Below are 19,772 nucleotides of genomic sequence, written 5' to 3'. Positions count from 1 at the left end.
AAGAAGATAGCTCCCCTAGTTTTCCCCTTGGCTATAGTACCTGGGAGTTGACGTCAAATCTCATCCCAAAATCCCACACCTTCAGGACCCTGTCGCCTGTGGTCAGGAGATACCGGGCGTCCGGACTCAGGGCCAAAGAAGAACAAGGCTGCTTGTGCGCTTGTGAGATCTGTGATCAATAGAAAACGTTGCCAAAGTCAGACCCACCGGTTTTTGCCACTACAGAAGATGCCATTTTCTATTAAACTTAGAACTAAAGGGCCTTTCGTTTGATGGGAGGAGAGCTGTGAGGGGGTCTTGTGGTAGCAAGCATGAATTATCCCCTTGCTAAGTAGGGTCCACCCTGGTTTGCATTTGAATGGGAGACTACATAAGCACTGTAAGACATTCCCCTTAGGGGATGGGGACGCTCTGGGAAGAGCATCTGCCTGCTTGCCTGCAGAAAGTTCCAAGTTCCCTCCTTGGCAACAACTTCAAGGTAGGGTGAAGAGAGACTCCTGCCTGCAACCTTGGAGAAGCCGCTGCCAGTCTGCGTAGACAATACTGAGCTAGACGGACCGAGGGACTGACTCAGTAGAAAGAAGGCCACTTTCTATGTTCCTTATCTCTCTCTTTATGCACACCAATGTGTTCCCTGACAATCTTAGTTGTGTATCATTCTGTTGCAGGCTGATTATATTTTTAAAGTCACTAATGTAGCTAAATTTGTTCATGCCGCTGAAAAGTTGAAGAAAACTCTCCTGACTCCCTGACATTGATAATTAATTTGTAGTTATTTTTAACTGTTTTATATATAATAATGTTTGCTTTGGTTTTAGTTCCTGTACAAGCTCCCACCACACACACACACACACACACACACACCCTGTATTGACCAAGAGTAATGCAATAAAGATGTAACTTAACAGAGAAAAAATTGTTATGGGGTGGCTAACAAAGTTTATCATCACCATCAAAGTCCTGCCACAGAACACAGAGAACAAAAAGGACAGTCCCTTACCGTCCTGATCAAACGTCCAGACTTGCTGTCAAGAACAAGGACCTTGCTGGAGGAGGTTGACACCAGGAGGTGGTTGAGAGGAAAGGGGGCAAAGCAAAGTCTCATGGCCGTATCCAGAGAGGTGCTGTCCAAGTCCAAAATGCCCACATTGATTCTCAGTAGCTATGCAGCAGAAGAAATGGGGAAGACACACTAATCTCCATCATCCTGAAGCATGCATCTCCATGTTTGCGGAGGAGAAAGAGTGGTCTATGGGAGAGAGCTGGTGTTGTGGCAGCAAGCATGAATTATCCCCTTTGCTAAGCAAGGTCCACCCTGGTTTGCATTTGAATGGGAGACTGCATGGGTGAGCACTGTAAGATATTCCTTTTAGGGGATGGGGCTGCTCTGGGAAGGGTGTCTGCATGCTTGCATGCAGCAGGTTCCAAGTTCCCTCCGTGGCAGCATCTCCAAGATAGGGCTGGGAGAGACTCCTGCCTCCAACCTTGGAGAAGCCGCTGCCAGTCTGGAAAGGAAATACTGAGCTAGGTGGACCAAGGATCTGACTCAGTATAAGGCAGCTTCCTATGTTCCTAAGAGGCCCACTGAAAACACACAGCAGAATGAGGAGACGGAATGGGCATATCCATTTCAGGTGGCAGATGGGAGTATAACTTTAAAAAAAAAAAATTAAACTTCTTGCAAATAGAAAACTTCAGAAGACTGAGCTGGAATATCTCCCGGGTGTCTAGCTTTCTACTTAAAGGGAGGTGCTTTACTTTTTAAAAAAATGCAACTTCAAAGGTTATACCCCACCCAAAGTCTGAAATGGTACAGTCCCGTTTAACCTTCTCCACCCCAAGGTTTTTATGTACAAAGATCCCACCTGCCACCTGGTATTGGAGGAACCCTCAGTCCTGTGAGCCCCAGTGTCTGCAGCCGGAAATGTTACAACCCAGACAGGTTTACCACCTCAGTGAGGACTAGCAACATTGCTGCAGTCTGTCAGGCATGGCATGGAGATATACAGAACCAACCAGAAAGGGCGGGGGGGGGCAGTATCGTGCGATGCAATGCCAAAATGGAATAACCTGATACTGCTATGCAAATACAATCAAAATAGCATATGTGTTACAGTATGTTACAACGTCTTTCAATCTTGCAATAAAATATATTTTGTTAAGAACAATCCTGATGGTCTATGCTGGATTAAATACTGCCGGAGATATCCCAGTCCCTCAGCAGCAATTCTCATTCCAGACCTCTCCATTTTCACTGGTTTTAGATAAAAAATTGCTGACAGGTTTCTGCTTATCCCTCCACAACCACAAAGGCTAAATGCTTCTGCAGCAACCCGAGACGGAAGGAAATGGCACTTACTTCATCTAGGGATCTGGCATCCATCAGAGTCACAATGTACTCGGAAGGTCCCACGAAGGCCAGGAGATGTCCGTCGGCGCTGATCGACAAGGCATCGGGCCCGTGGTCAGCATCTTGTACCACCACATTCGCTGGGGAGTGAGGCAGACAGTTGTTCAACGAGAGGAAACAAAGGAGGAGAGGAAATCTATCAAGTCACCCTAAACAAGAGCCTCCCCATCTCCGGCAACTTTTAAAAAGGCACTGAAGACACATTTATTCACCCAGGCTTTTAATTAGATTGATAGTTCTAATAGTTTTAATATTGGGTTTTAAATGTTTGCAATGATCTCAATTGTCAATTGATTTAATGTTGTAGATGGTTTCAATGGTAAACCGCCCAGAGATGCAAGTTTTGGACGGTACAGAAATATTTAAAATAAAATAAAGTAAATAAAAGTGACTTGAGCAAAGGGTTTGCATGAAGGTCAACTCGTGAAAAGAGACACAGAGTGTATTTGCACCAATGCCATTCGCATGAGGAAACCCACAGAGACCACCTTGTGCAGGAAAATCAGGGCAAAGTTCCGTAATAGGAACTTCTTTCCATGCCCCCTCTCTGTTAGGAAGCAAACATAAGAGCAGTGGGCCAAACTGTGCCCCACTCAGGGGAAGGGCTGCAGTGCAAAAAGGAAGATTTAGATCTCCCTCCCTCTCTGATCCAAGACTCTAACCAGTATATGCCACAACACCCCTCTAGATTTCCATTCTTCCGTTCTGCCGTCTAGGGACTTCCACCGACAGGCTGGAAGAAGATGGCCTCAAGAGGCAAGGATCTTACCCAGAACTCGGACGATGTGACTTTTCTGGACAGCACAATTATAAAGAGCCAGGGTCCCACGAGCGCAGCAACTGTACATGAAATTGCCGTCTGGGGAGAAGATCAGCCCCGTGATTGAGTCGTGGTGTTGCCTAGAGGACACCGAAAAGGGGGAAAGAAAGCTAGGCACAACGGAGAAGTGACTATGAAGGTTGAAACCAATGCAACAGTCCACACATTGATTGCAAAGTAATTGCTTAGGACCTCATCAGTTGAGGCCTGGTTCCTTAAACAGCAGATGAGGTGATTGACCTGCCTGGACTGACCCATTTCAGATTTTTTTTTCCCAGGCTTCACCATCAAGCCTGAAAAAAGGAATCAGGCAGGTTTACACAGTGTGTCTTTTCCAGTTTCCCACCAGAGGCGAATAGCCACCTACATCCCTAACAGGGGTTCCTAACCAAAAGCCACTGTGGCAGGGGATGATGGGAGTTGTAGTCCAACATCATCTGGGGACCCTCGATCCAGAAGGAACCTCCCCTTTCAAATGACCATCGCCAACTCCCGTCATTTTGGATTCATACACACAAAAATATTCAGGACCTGAACTCCGAGACAAACGTACTTGTGTTCCTCAAGCAGCTTTGAGGCAGCTAAGCTGATGGTCCTCACCACGCCGGTATCGAAGCCACAAGCAAAGATCTGTTGCGAGGGGTGAAAAGCCACAGTGCGTGGCATTTCGTCCGAGGCAGTGAATTCATACAGCTGTTGGGGATAGATGTGCATTCCAATTAGACAGAAGGCAACCAACAGGCAGACGCCAAAGAGTTGAGCTGAAGTTCAGAGGAGCAAGGGGCAAATAATGCCTTGATTACAGGTGGCCCTCGTTATCCACGGTGCCGTCACCCACAGTTTTGCGTATCTGCCGTCAGGCAATTGAGACCTAACCTCGTTATATGTTGCTTGGAAGCGGGATGGGTGGGTAAAATTTTGCCAATCCACAGTTTCTAGGTGGCCGGAAATGACCTCCAAGGTCATTTCTGGCCACCATTTTGCTGAACGGAGCCATTTTGTGGCTCTTTTGTAAAATAAACAAATTTTAAAATCCCTCCCCCGCCCCATGATTTTTCACAGAAAACCTCCAGAACTGGGCGTTTGCTGGCGGAGGGGCATTGCTGGAGACCTGGAGAGCATGACACGGTACGTTCTTGCTCTTACGATTGCCTTTTAAGCCTCTCTTTTAGCTCCAGGAACCTAACCCCCCCAATTCCCATTCACTCAAGATCTCGTTATATGTGGTTGCGTTATCCACGGTTGTAGGCGAGAACTGAACAAAATTGTTTTTAGGAAGCCAACATGAATCTGCATACATTTTGATAGGCCTAAATGGCAACTATCAACATTTATATACCACTTCTCACCGCAGCTTACACAGAAAAAACAAATAAAATGGTTCCGTGTTCCAACAAGGCTCACTATATCTATCACAAACCAACACAGACCACCCCAAATATAAAGTAGATACCAGCAACAACCACTGGAAGAATGCTGTGCTGGAATTGAATGGGGCTATTCACTCTCCTCCAGCTAAACGTTCTCCCCCAGAAGAGAAAGGTAAAGCTGTGCCATCGAGTCGGTGTCGACTCCTGGCGCCCACAGAGCCCTGTGGTTGTCTTTGGTAGAACACAGGTGGGGTTGACCATTTCCATCTCCTGTGCAGTATGAGATGATGCCTTTCAGCATCTTCCTATCTCGCTGCTGCCCGATATAGGTATTTCCCATAGTCTGGGAACCCTGTGGATCCTGTGTCCACTGGCTTCTCAAATGCCATTTCCATCTATGTGCAATTCACACACTGAGAACAATGTTTTGGATGCCAGCTGTTAGCTAGGCACATTATTACTCCTATTCCTATTTAACGGTGAATGCAAGAGAGAGTCCCTCTCCATCCATCGAGCTTTCTGTGGATTCTCTCCAACATATTTTTGCATTGACCTCTGGTCGTAGGAGAGAGTGCAGTCTTGAGAGTTAGGCAGAATGTTTCAGCCTGATGAAGGGTTAGAGAATGTGTCATTCATCCTTTTAAAGCCAGGGCTCCATCTTGGACACACGGACAAAGGGTCCTTTGAGCATGCACAGAGTTCTTTTCTCGCTGCACCACCACCACACTACCCTATTGGCCACCAGCCACCACGGTCAGAGGCTTGTATAAAGGAATAACAAGAATAGCACTTTTATTCTCAATCCCCTTCCTAATGACCCTAATGGTGAAAATTGGCACATGTTTGTAGTAGTAGTAATTGCAGCCTTGGGGGTAGATTCTGGCCAAGCAGTGCCCCTTCAGAGGGCAATGGGGGACCAGAAACACATTTGGAAGGCCCCCTTTTCATCCCTGAAATGTCGGAAGGCGTGTTTTTCAGGAAGCATCAGGGCAAGTGAGATGTCCCTCTGGATGGTGAAGGCAGACCCACTTGTCCATGGAGTCCTCTTTGGAAGAGACACCACTCCAAGAAGGAGGCCGTTGTATTTGGGACCCAGAAAAGGAGGGCTCCTCCTTGGGTCCTGTGGGGTTCACAGCAGCAAAGAAGGGAGTCTTGCAGGTGGGAAGGGTCTCCCAGGAGGGATTTGGGAGGGTGCCCCTCTAGCCATGGTGGGGAAGATGGAGGCCTCTCATGGGGGACAGGGATGTGGCCGGAAAGGGAGAGACCCCCAGAAGAACCGCAGGGGCCCCAGAGTTCCAAGGAGGGTCCTCGACCTCAGAGGACCAACGGCCGTTGAGTTGGCAGTTAACTGGTGATGCGGCCCCCTTTGTGACATCACCCGTCGCTACGGGATACTGGGGCAGGAATCATCGCTGACTCCCTTGAATGCATGTGCGAGTGAAAGAGAGAGGGTGTTTGAGAGAGTGTCTGTGGCCGCGAAAGGTATTTAGAGAGTGATTGGGCGCGATTGAGAGAGTGAAAGAGAGAGAGATTGAGTGTGAGACTGAGATTAAAGATCAGAGAGCTCTTCAGAGAGAAGCGGGGATTTATTTGGGGTAGGGAGGGGGAGGGTTTGTTGTTGGGGTTAATTGTTGGGGTTCGGGGTTGTTTGGGATAGGGAGGGGGAGGCGGTTGGGCAGGGTTCGTCGTTGTTTCTACTTGTTGCTGTTGGTTGTTAGTCTTAGGTTAGGTTTAGGTTAGGGTTCAAGTCCGTAACTGGAGTACAGCCACGAGCCTGTGGATCATGTGAGTATTGACTGATTCATTTCATTTCTAAACCATCTTAAAACGGAATTTCTCAAGACCGTGGAGAAGCTATTTTATATATATATATATATATATATATATATATATATATATATATATATATATATATATATATATATGTACTCCACTATAAATGATTAATTGGTTTTATATTTTAATGTTTTATATTTGCTGAAAGTGTGTTTTAGTTTTTCATGTAAATGTGTTGTACTATTTGGTCAAAGACCGTAAATAAATAAATACAAATAAATACAAATTTATCAAAGCACTTTTAAAAAAGTTTTAGCCCAAGGCCTGAGAAGACAGGTGTGTCTAAAGGGATTTGGGGGAGGCAGCCAGAGATGCAGGAGCTCCTCTATGGACCGGGAGCCCATTCCCAAGCCGGTCCGGGGCAGCCCCAGAGAAGGCCTGGCCCCACACGGCCCCTTCTCCAGCACCCACTCCCTGCCTGCGTCTCTCCTCACCTCAGGAGCCCAGGAGGGATTCGCCATTCTTTAATGGGCAAGCTCTCCAGCCTGCCAAGGGTTGGGAGATCTCCCTTCTGCACCTCCCCAGCCCAGAGCTGTGCCCCGGATTCCCAAAGGGGCTGGGCCCAAGCCGGTAGCCAGCTGCCCCAAGAGCCACCTCGCTGACTGAAGAGGGCTAGCCGTCTTGGGCTCCTGGCATCCCCCTCCTGGCGGCCATGCAGGGTTTCCCCGCCCCCTGGGTCCCCCCTATCCCATGCCCACCTTTCTGCCCAAAGGTCTCGTTCTCATGCTCTGCCTGCTCTCTTCTAGGCTGCGCAGGCTCCGAGCCCTCCTGGCTAGGCGGTCCAGCCGAGTGGCCCCCCTGGCCGCCCCAGGGGAGTCTGCAGCCTCCAGGCCAGCTGCCCCCCGGAGGTGGTGGGTCCTGTGCGGCCGCACCAACCGGGTGGGCCCTGCTCCTTCGCTGCCACTGGTTGGGGGCTGCAGCCGGCCAGAGCCAGCCGAGCCCCCTGTTGAGGATGCTGGAGGTGAGGAGGGGCCCCAGTTGGCCGGGGGGGGGGGGAGGCAAGGGGGCGGCCGGGCTGGTAAGGGGCCCCACTCACTCTCCTGCCTTCTCCACCTCTTCCTGCAGCTCCAACACCCAGCAGCCTCATCAAGGCCAGGCTCCGCCTTGTGGATAAGGCCAGACCGGAAAGTGAAGAAGAAGGGAAGGTATGGAGAGACCCCCTCCCAGAACTCCCCCAGGGAAGCCCAGAGCCATGTCCAGGGGGGTGGGGTACCAAGGGACGGCAGGGCGGCTCACATGAAAGGGGGCCTGCCATCCAAGGGGCATCCTGCCCCACTTCACGGCCCCATTGTTTTCCCCTTCCAGGACCGGAGGGACCGGGTCTCGTTCCTGAAGACCCTGATCGAGGCCTGCAGGAACAGCCTCCAGAGAGGGGAACGCCGCCTTCCCTTCTCAAAGGGTTTGGCAGCCCAGGCTGTGCTGGTGAGTGGTTGGCAGCTGGGGGGCCTGGATGGGGGGGAGTGGGGTGGAGGCAGCCCTTGGAACAGAGCCAAGCCCAGCGGGGCAGGGGGGTGGAGCTGGGGCAGGTCTAGGGGAGCCCCCCCCATGGATCGGGGTGACTTTCGCCTCCCTCTCTCTGTTCCCTCCCAGGAGGAGATGGAGTATACCTGGGAGGACCCCCTGCCTCCCTACCTCTTCTCCCTCTGCGCGGAGGCTCTCACCTTGCTGAGGTACGTGGGGGACAGGAGGGGTCTGGAGAGGGAGATGTGGGGTGGCCAGTGGTGGGAGTCCCGGAGGATGTTTGGGAGGGAAGTCCGATGTAGGGAAGAAGCAGTGGGGGACCCGGGGGGGGGGGACATGGAAAGGGACCAGCCCCTTGGTCCTCCACCCCCTTGGCCCCAGAAGGTGTCATTGAGGACTCCCTCCTCTGGGCAGACGGCTTGAGTGCCACAGGATCCGGCCCCCTTCTCCTGCCCTGAGTCCTGGGGAAGCCTTGGATCGGGGCACTGAGGGAGGGGGCAGAATCTCCCCCCTCAGCCCTTTCCTGGACCGCCTTCTCCCCCCGCCCCAGCGGGATTTCTCATCGTTCCCCTTTCCTTGACAGTCGGATGAAGCCCTGCTTCTGCCAGAGCAGGGAACATAAAATCATCTCCGGCTGCCTGTTCTGGATGAGCGTGATGCCAGAGCAAGGGCCACAGCAAGACCAGGAGGTGAGTATGGAGGGAGACCCCACCCCACCCTGCCCCACTGCTGCCCTCCTAGGCAAGGACCCTGGCTGGGGGGGGGGTCTGGATCCCCCAAGATGGGCAGAGGGCAAGCGGGGCTCTTCGGAGGCCCAGTGGTGCCTTTCCCCTCCCTGAGGGGGGCTGCGACCCCCTCCAGCCTCCAGCAGCCACACTCTGGCTCCCTTTCTCCCTCTCAGGACCTGTTTCTGCCACCTGAGGAGGCCCTGCAGGGCCTGCTCAGAGCCCTCCTTTCTCAAAGGCCCAGCCTGGAGCACCTCATCCATATCACTGAGGTAGGTAAGGTGGCGTCTCCCAGCCACGGAGGGACCATCCCCTGGTCCAGTTGGGGTCAGCAGGCTCCTCTGCCCTTCCTGGTTGTGGGTAGGGGTAGGGTCAAGCATGTCGGCGGATAAGGCCTCGACTCCCTCCCGGTGGGCAGCGTTCAGATGTGCAGCCCCGTCCTGGCACCCTGAGCAGCCAGGGAAGGGTATTCCATAGGCGGGCCCCCACCCCGAAGAGACCCTCCCCCCCACTCGGCTCACCTGAGCTGGGAGGGAGGGGGCATAAGAAGCTCCCTGGCAATTTGGGTAGCTCATTCGTGAGGACGACGTAGAAATGTTGGCGAGAACCACCTTGGAGATCTTTCTCTGTCTTGGGTCCCCGTTCTCAGCAGCCAGGCAAGGGGGCTGCTGGTGTGAGGATTTCGACCACGGCTGTGGCATTCTGAGGGACCTTTTCATCCTGCAGGCCATTAATAGTGAGGTGGAGACCAAAGACGAGCAGGAGGAGGCGGTGGCAGAAAGGGCTGGCTGTTTGCTGCTTGATCTGGCGACTGGGCCGCCCTTCTACTTTGAGGTAGGTATCCCCTTGGGTCCGGCATCCTCCAGTCCCCCCTCCTCCAGCTTCAGGGTCCCCAGAAGAGCTCTGACAGGCCTTCGTCCTCTCTCTCTCTCTCTCTCTCTCTCTCTCTCTCTCTCTCCAGGCAGAGAAGATCAAGCCCCTGCTGCCCTTTGCGGTTCTTCAGGTGTGGAGGATGGCAGCCCAGGCCAAAGACCAAGACAGCACTTCATCTAGTGAAGGTAGCATCCATCCCCATGGAAACGGGGCAGACAGAGCTCCCTCCCTGCTCTGGGCCTAGGCAGAGCTCCCTCTGGGCCCTCTGTGGGTCTCCGAGGACCCCACATGCTCCTCCACCCTTGCCTCCAAGTGCCCTCCCCAGAGAAAGTGCCTTCGCTTCCCAATCCAGCCCTAGGGGGAACATGGCGCTCCCTGAGGAAGGCCTTGTGGCCAAACTGCAGCTGGGGAAGCCGTTTCTCTTGTTTCCTTTGGGAATTCCATCCCAGAACCTGCCTCCATTTCTCGGGGATGGGGAGGGTCCTCTGCCCCTTTCCCAAACCAAGCCGTGCTCTCATGAATTCTCTTGTCTTCTCTCCCAAACAGAGGACCTGCTCCAAGATGTTGAGTTCTGGGATGACTGAGGGCAATCAGCTCATGGACACTGGACAAGCTTGTGGCCAAAATCAGGTGGGGATGCCATTTCTCTTGCTCCCTTTGGGAACGCCAGCCCAGAATCTGCCGCCATTTCTCAGGGATGGGGAGGTTCCTCTGCCCTTTTCCCAAGCCCTGCTCTCACTGCAGATGCTCCAGGGCCTCTGTATGGAAGAGAAAGAGGGAGGAGCTGGAGGAGAAGACCATCCAGTCTCCAGGAGCTGGAGGAGAAGACCAGCCACTGCCTGCCTTGATCATGTCCGTGATGCTGGCTGCTTCTTCTTGGTGAGCCTCGAATATTTTCTGTACCTTCAGATTGCCTGCGTTCAAGACCGTGACTGTTCTGTACGCTGTGTGGCCCCCACAAGAGTTCCTCAGCTTTACCTGCTGCCCAGACGGAGAGTGGAGTCGAGGAACCATCTATTATTTTGCTGGAAACTCCTGTCACCTCTCCTCTTTCCAAGCAAGGTCCGGCCACAAGTCGAAAACCTTTGTTTGAGCTTACGGAGGGATCTGCGTCCAGTATGGCTCTTTTGGTTCAGGAGTCCTTGAAGCTGCTTTTTCATCGTCTCACAGCTGTCACTGAGCTCTTGGGTCAGCTATTATCTGAAACGAGGAGAGCCTTTAGGTGTTATCATCTTGACGGTAATCCGCTTGATTGGACTAATAAGGGCTTCTCCACTACTACTGAAGCAGGGACCTAGACAGAGGCGTCTTCTTACTCCCCTCCTGACCTCTCTGGCCCAGAGCCCTTGCCATCAACATAGAGGATTCCCTCTAAGAATTTCTTTGCCTGATAAGGCAAGGGCATGTGCTGTTGAGACCGTGACCTAGTTCCCACAGCTGGCCCCCACGGATTCATCCACACGGCGTCATCTCATCTTCTTTCCCAACCCATGGACTTCTTCCTGGCGAGGAATGTGGTTTTTACTTCCATCCATGTTGTTGATTAGAGGAAGTTACAGCCCTACATTCAAGAACGGGAAACAAGAAGTGCCCGAGAAACAGCCCACACGGTCCATAGAAGGGAGAGAAAAATCTAAGCAAGCAAAAATCCAAAAATATTCTAAAAAACAGGAATTAGTAAGTCTTTTCAGTTCCTTTAGAACCTCGAATACATTTGTTCCTCTGGCAGACATCTCACCAGGGAGAACTATTTCTGACTCTATCCCTAAATTAGGTTCTGTAACTGAGACAATGGAAGCACCAAATCATAATGCTGAGATTGGGATATCCTTGCCCACAGCAAACAATTCTCAAGCACAAGTAGGAGGCTCTCTAGAGGCTTTGTTTAACAATGCAGATTCATCGTCTATCTTGAGGGACTCTCCAGATCCTTCTGGATTAGATACTGCTACAAATGAGGTTTATGACCGTTAGATCTGCTTTTTCAGGTTCATCTGCCTCCTTCTGCCTTTTGACAGCTGAAACAGTGATAATCATCCGTCAGGTTTCTAATCAATCGGAAACAATTTAAAGGATTTGAAAGGATCAAGGGAGAGAGGGAAGCACCAAATGATCCTACTGATTTAATTTTAAAACCATCATACTTGCTGCAGGGGGGAAGAGATTTCTCCCTTAAAACCACTGGTGTCGAAAAACCAGAGAAATGATAGAAACATTCTTCAATAGTGATGCTAAAGGAGGAATTGACACAATTCTCTGAAGCAAGACCCCAAGTCAATTTCTTAGATCTAAAGTCTCATCGGCCATAGGTGGACAGAATTTTCAAAATTGGGATCATCTGGATCCCATCCATGAACATCACAAAGTGATCCTTGACCCGGAGTTTATGAAACAGGCAACATGACTACTGCTTGAAAAGGATTGTGAGGCCCCTGCTTTTAGGCTGATTGAATGTGAAGAAGCTCTACGGAGTAATGAAGTGAAACAGGTTAAATCAGAAGGTCACCCTGTGGTTGAAATTGGTGACCAAAATGTGTGTCTTCTTGACTCATTTACAGTGGGTATTGGAAAGAATCACCCCCTTTGATAGACCTTAAATTCTGGTTCCCTTACATCCTGAAATGAAAACACAAAGAAAATTCCCTTCACCAGCTGTACTTATCCAATGCAACCTATAACATCCAACTGAAAAACATCACAATTACAGTCCAGAAAAAGTGTCAGAAATAAAAAACAAGAATTACTGAGATTGAAAAAGGATCACCCCCCAATGTCAGTCAGTCAGTCCTTTATTACGGTCATGGACCAGTGCATAGGTAAAACATACATACTTACATGATTACATATAAGAAAAGAGACTCAGCATAATAAAACGGACAGATTATAACACAATAGTATCAAGTTAAAATTAGAACAGTTATGGTGAACTCCAAATAGGTCTGACTGAAAACCTTATTAAACAGAGCACCCTCCATTGCAATCATGAAACAGGAATCACAGGGGAAGAAAAGAAAAGAACAGAACATTATTAAAAAACTGAGCGGATGGTGCAAATGATATGACAATACCTTGCCATTTTGATGATTAAGTTGTCATCAGAACTGGACAATAAGTACTTCAAATAGAAGTCATCCAAGTGCCCGGGAAAATGTTGCAACAAAGGGGACACTAATCTTAAGCGGGTGTCCCTATAAAAGTTACAATAAAGTATGGCATGCGCTTGACCAGACCCGCAAGGGCAAAGTTGAGCAGAAAAAGGGGTACCTTTAAATCTTCCCTCCATGACAGCAGATGGAAGCGCATTAAGACGGGCGAGCGTCAGAGCACGTCTAAATTTGGGGATGGTAACTAGACTTAGATAGCTAGCTGGTTTAGTGTTGAAGATTTGATCCCCTAGAAAGATATTCTTAGGCAGAGAAGCAGTTCCATGTCCATGATACGTTGTTTAATCTCAATCCTGGCACGATCGTATCCCAATTTTATAATCTCATCCTGAGAGAAACCATAGTGAGCCAATTTGTCAGCAATTTGGGTCTGCCACTTAAATCGTAAACAATCAGTCTTAATAAGGGGGGCCAGTCCTACGCAAGAGAAGACAAATTTAAACCAAAATAATATGATAGTCCTCCAATAGCAAGTTTCCAATCTAATCATACCCACCTCTCGTCTAAGCGCAGCATTGGGCACGCATCGGGGGACTAACAATATAGATCTCAGAAATTTAGACTGCAGGGTTTCTAAAGCCATAAAGTTGCTGACAGGTCCTATTTGGGCTCCGTACAGCACTTGGGAGTGGACTTTAGATACAAACAGTTTAACTGCAGCGGGGATGTAAGAAGCCCCCCTCGAGAAATGAAAAGAGGTAATAAGGTTCGTGGTTGACTGTGCCGTCAGCAATGTGGATTTGAGGTGGGCATTGCGTGAACCTGATGACTGAAAAACCACTCCTAGATATTTGAAGGAGTTGACCTGTGCAATCCTGTGGCCATTGATGGACCAACAATATTGCCTAGGTCGTTTGGCAAAGACTAGAACTTTGGTTTTTCCATAATTAATCTCAATGGACTTTGGGGAGCAAAATTTTGAGAGGAGACCCAAAGCACGTCTCAAACCAATTGGGGTTTGGGACATGATTGGGGTTTGGGACATGACTGTAGGTATGGTGTGTTGTGGATGGTGAGCTGCGTTGGATTTACACCAGGTGTACTGTCAGTTGAGGCCAAATAATTCAATCTTGGTCTCATCTGACCATAAGACCTTTTTCCACTTGGCATCAGAATCTTCAAGGTGCCTTCTGGCAAAGCTCAAACAAGCTTTAATGTGGCCTTTCTTGAGAACTGGCTTTCTCCTTGTGACCCTCCCGAACAAGCCACATTTTTTCCACAACACACCATACCTACAGTGAAGCATGGAGGTGGCAGCATCCTGTTCTGGGGGTGTTTCTCTGCCTTAGGGACTGGGGCTCTCGTTAGGATAGAAGGAAAAATGGATGGGGCAAAATACTGTCAGATTCTGGAAGAAAACCTGCTACCCTCTGCCAGACAGTTGAGGATGGGCAGAAGATTCACCTTTCAACATGACAACAATCCGAAGCACACAGCAAAATTGACCACACAGTGGCTGAAGGAGAAAAAAGTGAACGTCCTCATGTGGCCCAGTCAGAGCCCAGACCTAAATCCCATAGAAAATCTGTGGGGAGATTTGAAGATAGCAGTCCACCAACACCTACCATCCAATGTGACCGAACTTGAACAGTTCTGTATGGAGGAGTGGGCAAATATTGCTCCATCTAGATGTGCAAGGTTGATAGAGAAGTATCCCAACAGACTCAAGGCTGTTATTAAAGCAAAAGGTGGTTCAACAAAATATTGACATTGGGGGGGTGATCCTTTTTCAATCTCAGTAATTCTTGTTTTTTATTTCTGACACTTTTTCTGGACTGTAATTGTGATGTTTTTCAGTTGGATGTTATAGGTTGCATTGGATAAGTACAGCTGGTGAAGGGAATTTTCTTTGTGTTTTCATTTCAGGATGTAAGGGAACCAGAATTTAAGGTCTATCAAAGGGGGTGATTCTTTCCAATACCCACTGTATGTTCACTGAACCCTTTAAGTTCAACACCATTGGAAAGACAGCATTTGTGGTCTCAACCTTCGTTGGAGGCAATGGAGGTGATTCTGTTGGATTGAATGGACTCCCTCTGTCAATTACAAGTTCAGAAGAACCAGCACCCAATAGAGAAGGAACTGCAATTCATCATTTCGAAGTAATTAAGTGACATGTAACATCTGTGAGATCTGAAAGGTCTTTGATAACATGGAGTGTGGCTGGTTGGAGGTCTAAGATTAAGGATGTCTCCTTGATGGAATCGATTACAGATTCTGATTTTGTGATGCTCCAGGGAACATGGTTGGATGAAGAGCTTAGTCTAGATGGTGTTATCTCTCTCTCTCTCTCCCTGAATGCTGTTCCAGGCGTAGGGAGAGGAAGATGATGTGGTGGGTGAAGCTGGTTGGTGTCCACTGCTCTTCAAGCAACATTTGCTATGCTGCCACCCTTCGAGCATTTAGTGATGGCTGTTGAGATCAAATTTGACAGTGTCAGCATATTACTGGTCAATGTTTATTTTGCACCAGGCGGACCCACACACAAATCGATGAGATATGGAGGGAAATTGAGGATTATTTGACTAAATAGTCAAATTCCCTTCTGTATGTCCATGTTATAGTGGTAGGGGATATTAATGGGCTTATTGGGTTTAAATGATATAGCACTTTATTAGAAATTCAAAGAAAGTCCACCTGATGTAGGCGTGGCTCTACCTCCTCTGGTTTCCCCACAATTCTAAGAACGGGTTGGAAACTCTGCTGGTTTATGTCTACCCAAAACAATGGCCAAATTATATTTATATTTATCAAATGTTGCCGTACAGAAGGTTTGGCCAGTGGAATTCACTTTTGGGGCTGGAGCTAAAATATCTACTATCTATGGTTATGATTTCAAAGAATCTAATTGATTATTTGCAGGAATTCAAGGTGGCCAGACGCCCAGACAGTGATCATCTTCCTGGTGTATTAGATATTAACTCCTCTTGGGGACAACCTTTTAAAAATAGAGATGAAGATTATTTTATCGCATGAGGTTCAGCCCGTACAAGTTAGATGGTCCGAGCCAGTTAGGGATTGAATTGCAGTTGACCTTAAGTCTGATCATTTGAAGGAGGCTAGATCTGCAGTTCTGGAGAAGGGTACACATGGAGGCATTCTTGACCTTTATGAAAATTTAGTTCCGATTCTTAAACCTGCCGTAATTGCATCAACAGCACAAGGTCCTATTAGATCAAATAGTTATCCAAGCTATTTGAAGTCCTGGTTTGACCAGGAATGCAAAGAGGTGAAAAGAAAACTTATTCAGAGCTATCAAGCCTCTAGAGATGGTTCAAATGTCCTCCCTGCTCAGACTCTTAAAAGGGAATCGAGGATACTGCTTAAAATGAAAAAGAGGGAAACTGACGAAGCCACTTATTATTTTATTTTATTTATTTTATTATTTACATTTATATCCCGCTCTTCCTCCAAGGATCCCAGAGCGGTGTACTACATACTTGTGTTTCTCCTCACAACCACCCTGTGAAGTAGGTTAGGCTGAGAGAGAAGTGACTGGCCCAGAGTCACCCAGCAAGTCTCATGGCTGAATGGGGATTTGAACTCGGGTCTCCTAGTCCAGCACTCTAACCACTACACCACGCTGGCTCCCACTTGGCAACAACTGATTAATGTTGCATGTATCAAAAATTCTTCATTATTTTGGTGCCTTGTGAAAAGTAAACCTTTATATTGTCCATCCCATCCCACACATCCTATTTCTCCTAAAGTATGAGGAAGCCATTTCTGTGTCTTTTTACCTGAGTGGCCTGCAGTGTCAGTTTCTGAAATGACAACTTGAGTGCATCAGTTTACAGTTGGTAAAGCCCCAGGAATTGATCTGATTAAAACTGATCTGATTTTAGGAAACCATGGATTTGCCTCCCTTTTCTCAGCCATAGATGCTATTGCATCTGTTCCAACAGACTGGGGTATCGTGCTAATTATTCCACTCTATGAGAAGGGCAAATGAGATTTAGCTGTAGATTATTGCCCGATCTATTTACTTAGTGCGGATAGTAAAATATATGATAAATGCCTTCATGAGAAATTATTTGTTTGCTTAGAATAAGAAAATATACTATCAGACGAGCAGGCTGGTTGTAGGTCTGGTCGTTCTGCAGTGGATCAAGCCCTGATACTCCAACACTTGCCTGGAAATAAATAATCTATATATCCATGTATAAAAAGCCAAGCAAAGCTGTTTATATGGCTTTGGTTGATTTTGATTGATTTTAGGAACGCTTTTGACTCAATTTCTAGGCGACAATTTGTAGGGGGAAATGTCTAGGGGCAAAACCTGTTGCGTTCCACAATTGACCATCGCCTAATCTTACTGATATACAGGATGTATGAGGATACTAGTTTGAAGGTCCTATGCAGTAGGCAAGGTCATCTTACAGAAGAAATCTCAGTCCAAAGAGGAGTAAGGCAGGGCTGTATTTGGCCAAACTCTTTTTAATTTGTTTATTAATTCCCTTGTTACTTAAGTTAAGCATTCCAATCATCATCCACCTAAGTTAGCCGACAGATATTGGTCAGTATGACTTGATGCAGACAATTTTGCACTTCTTTCTCAAAAACCAGTTGGACTCAGATCTGCTTTAACTGCCCTTTCTTTTTATTGCAAGGATCATGATTTAGAAATACATTATGACAAGGCCAAAGTATTGGTGTTCTCAAAAGGGACAAAGTAAGAAATGGGAAGATAAATAATCATACAATTGTAGAAGTTGTTTGCTTTAAATCTCTAGGCATAGTTGTTGAAGCACCAGGCAGCAGAAATGCGCATTCAGATTATGTACTGCTGATGCTCAGAGATCTACAAGGGCTATTTTCTTTTTTCATTCCCGTGGTGCCCAATTTATAACTGTCCTAATTAAATTATTTTTAGCTAAATCTTCCATGCAGTTACTCTATGGAGTTCAGATTGGACTACTAAAAATATTCAATAAATTAGAAGCCCTTCAATCCAAATTTTTAAGACGTCTTTCTCAGGCACCACGGTGCATGCCCCATGTGGCATTTCGTCTGGAGGCAGGGATCTCTAAAATCGAGACACATTGATTGCTAAGAATCTTTGGCCTAGGATTAAAACTGAATTTCCATCCTTCAGGTCTGGCAGTACTGGTACTCACAGATGGTTTTCAATCTTATTGGAAACAAGATGTGGAGTTGTTGTACCATGGGCTATCCCCAGGTGGTTTAAAATCGATGGATTTTTCAAAAGCCAAGTTGGTAGTTTAGCAAACTGTACTAGATCTGGAGAAGCAGACAGAGCTTAGTCACATGCCCAGAGGCGTTTTCTTGGGAAACTAAGGTGTCCTGAATAAACCAGCTGGCTATCTTGGTATAATAACTATTCCCAAGTATAGCAAAGCTCTAACACTAGCTCATCTCAATGTACTTCAAACAGCAGTCCTAGAAGGGAGCTACAAGAAAAAGACCTTATGCTTTGCCCCGTAATAGTGGGAGTATAGAAACAACAACACACGTACTGCTATACTGTAATTTTTATAGGGGTATTGGTAATTACTATTTATTACCCTTCATGAAAGAATTTCCAGGGCATTTGGATACTTTTTATCTAAATTTGCTTTTAGCTGACGCATCTGATGAAACTTCTTTAAATGTTGCCAAGTTTTGTTCAATAACCGGGAAAGTTCATGGGAAACTGGGAGTGGTTTGAGTGGTTGTATTATTAGTTAGATCTCCAACTGTATTATGGATGTAAAAGTGATCTCCCCCCTTTTGTTCCTCCATTGGAAGGGATTTTGTTTTATGTATTACTTTCTGCTTTTCTGATCAATGATCGAAATAGACACTTCATTCATTCATACTCATATTGTATAATATTTATCTGCTGGAGATCAAATTGTAAATAAAAAATTGTTTTGTTTGAGCCTGGTCCTCTGTTGTTTCTAAAATAGATACTTTAGTAGGAGTTGAAGCCCATCACTGACTGGGCAAAGTCATTTTGCCTAGATTATTTATTTACTTATTTATGTATTAATTTATTTGAAAATATTCCTATGTATTTCACTTTTAGCCCAGCTCAAGAAATTAAACATGTCATAGAATTATTTGTTTGGAAATTAATTACCATACACAGTAAATTTGAATCTGAGAAAGATCTTCTCTTGGGCATGATTTGTTTTATTTATTTATTCAATTTCTATACCGCCCTTCCAAAAATGGCTCAGGGCGGTTTACACAGAGATGTGTGATGTTTACACAGATGATGTGCTTTGAATTATTGAATTATTGATCTGGGTGCTAAAAATCTGTTGAGAACAGTTAAAATGTGATCCTTATATTCAGAACTCCTGCTAAACACACAAAACAGATAGAAACCTCCCAATCAGGATATTCCCCCAAGTTTGGGCGATGTGGGGAATTGAGCTCAAAAGGGGAGAGAGTTCCAAGTAGTTTTAATTTGTGCAAGCATCTGAACTCAAGAAAACTGGCTTGAGAGAGAGATTTTAATTAACAATAGGAGTTTACTGTAAGAAAAATAATAAAAGCAATCATATGAAGTTCAGGCGGTCCTTACCAAAAATCAATGCAGATATGTTTTTAAAACAGACGATTGTATAAAGCACATTTAGCTTTAAGTTCCAAATTGTGTCTAAATTCCCAGGTGGGCAAGAGAAAAGAGGCTTGAGATCGAGAGCAGCTGGGATATACGAAAGAGATAGATTAAGCCCAAGGAACAGAGCAAACGTTCAGCTTCACCTGCTCTGGATGATAGGATTTCTGGGCTGCAGCGTCTCACTCCTCCGAGACGGTGGGGTTGGAAGCCGGAGGGGTGCAGAGATTAGTGAAAGGATGGATGATCACGAGATCGGTGTCTCAGTGGGCCCAGCTCCCTACGCCTGCTAGGTAAGCTGGCTGGATTGGCACACTGACCGATCAAGCTCTTGGCTGGTTGCAGTGGAGTCCCAAGTGTCCAAACTCAAGGCAGCAGGAAAATGGAGTGCCCTAGTGGGATGGAGAGGGGCGATGGAGTCCCGAGTGCAGAAGACAAGGGACCAGACTGGGTCATGGAGTTAGGGACACCTTTCCCCCAAAACGTGCCTTGGGGGCACATTCCAACTTTCTTGCTTTGAGGAGTAGAAGAGGCCAGATGGGGTT

At 47.2% G+C, this 19,772-nt stretch overlaps 1 protein-coding gene across 1 annotated transcript in view; it reads right to left on the bottom strand.

The window, feature by feature from the left end:
* Nucleotides 1-19,772, bottom strand: part of WDR90 (WD repeat domain 90) — a 63,964-nt gene that overhangs the window by 19,507 nt on the left and 24,685 nt on the right. The window contains exons 20-24 of the mRNA XM_053276957.1: nt 3,784-3,923; nt 3,180-3,310; nt 2,360-2,490; nt 1,001-1,162; nt 41-169 (exon numbers count right to left, since the gene is read on the bottom strand). Coding sequence (XP_053132932.1) covers nt 41-169; nt 1,001-1,162; nt 2,360-2,490; nt 3,180-3,310; nt 3,784-3,923 — 693 coding nt within the window. The remainder of the gene's footprint in view (nt 1-40; nt 170-1,000; nt 1,163-2,359; nt 2,491-3,179; nt 3,311-3,783; nt 3,924-19,772) is intronic.

The sequence above is a fragment of the Hemicordylus capensis genome, chromosome 13 (genome assembly GCF_027244095.1).
Source record: "Hemicordylus capensis ecotype Gifberg chromosome 13, rHemCap1.1.pri, whole genome shotgun sequence".
Taxonomy (NCBI): domain Eukaryota; kingdom Metazoa; phylum Chordata; class Lepidosauria; order Squamata; family Cordylidae; genus Hemicordylus; species Hemicordylus capensis.
This window is presented reverse-complemented; position numbering and strand designations above follow the sequence as displayed.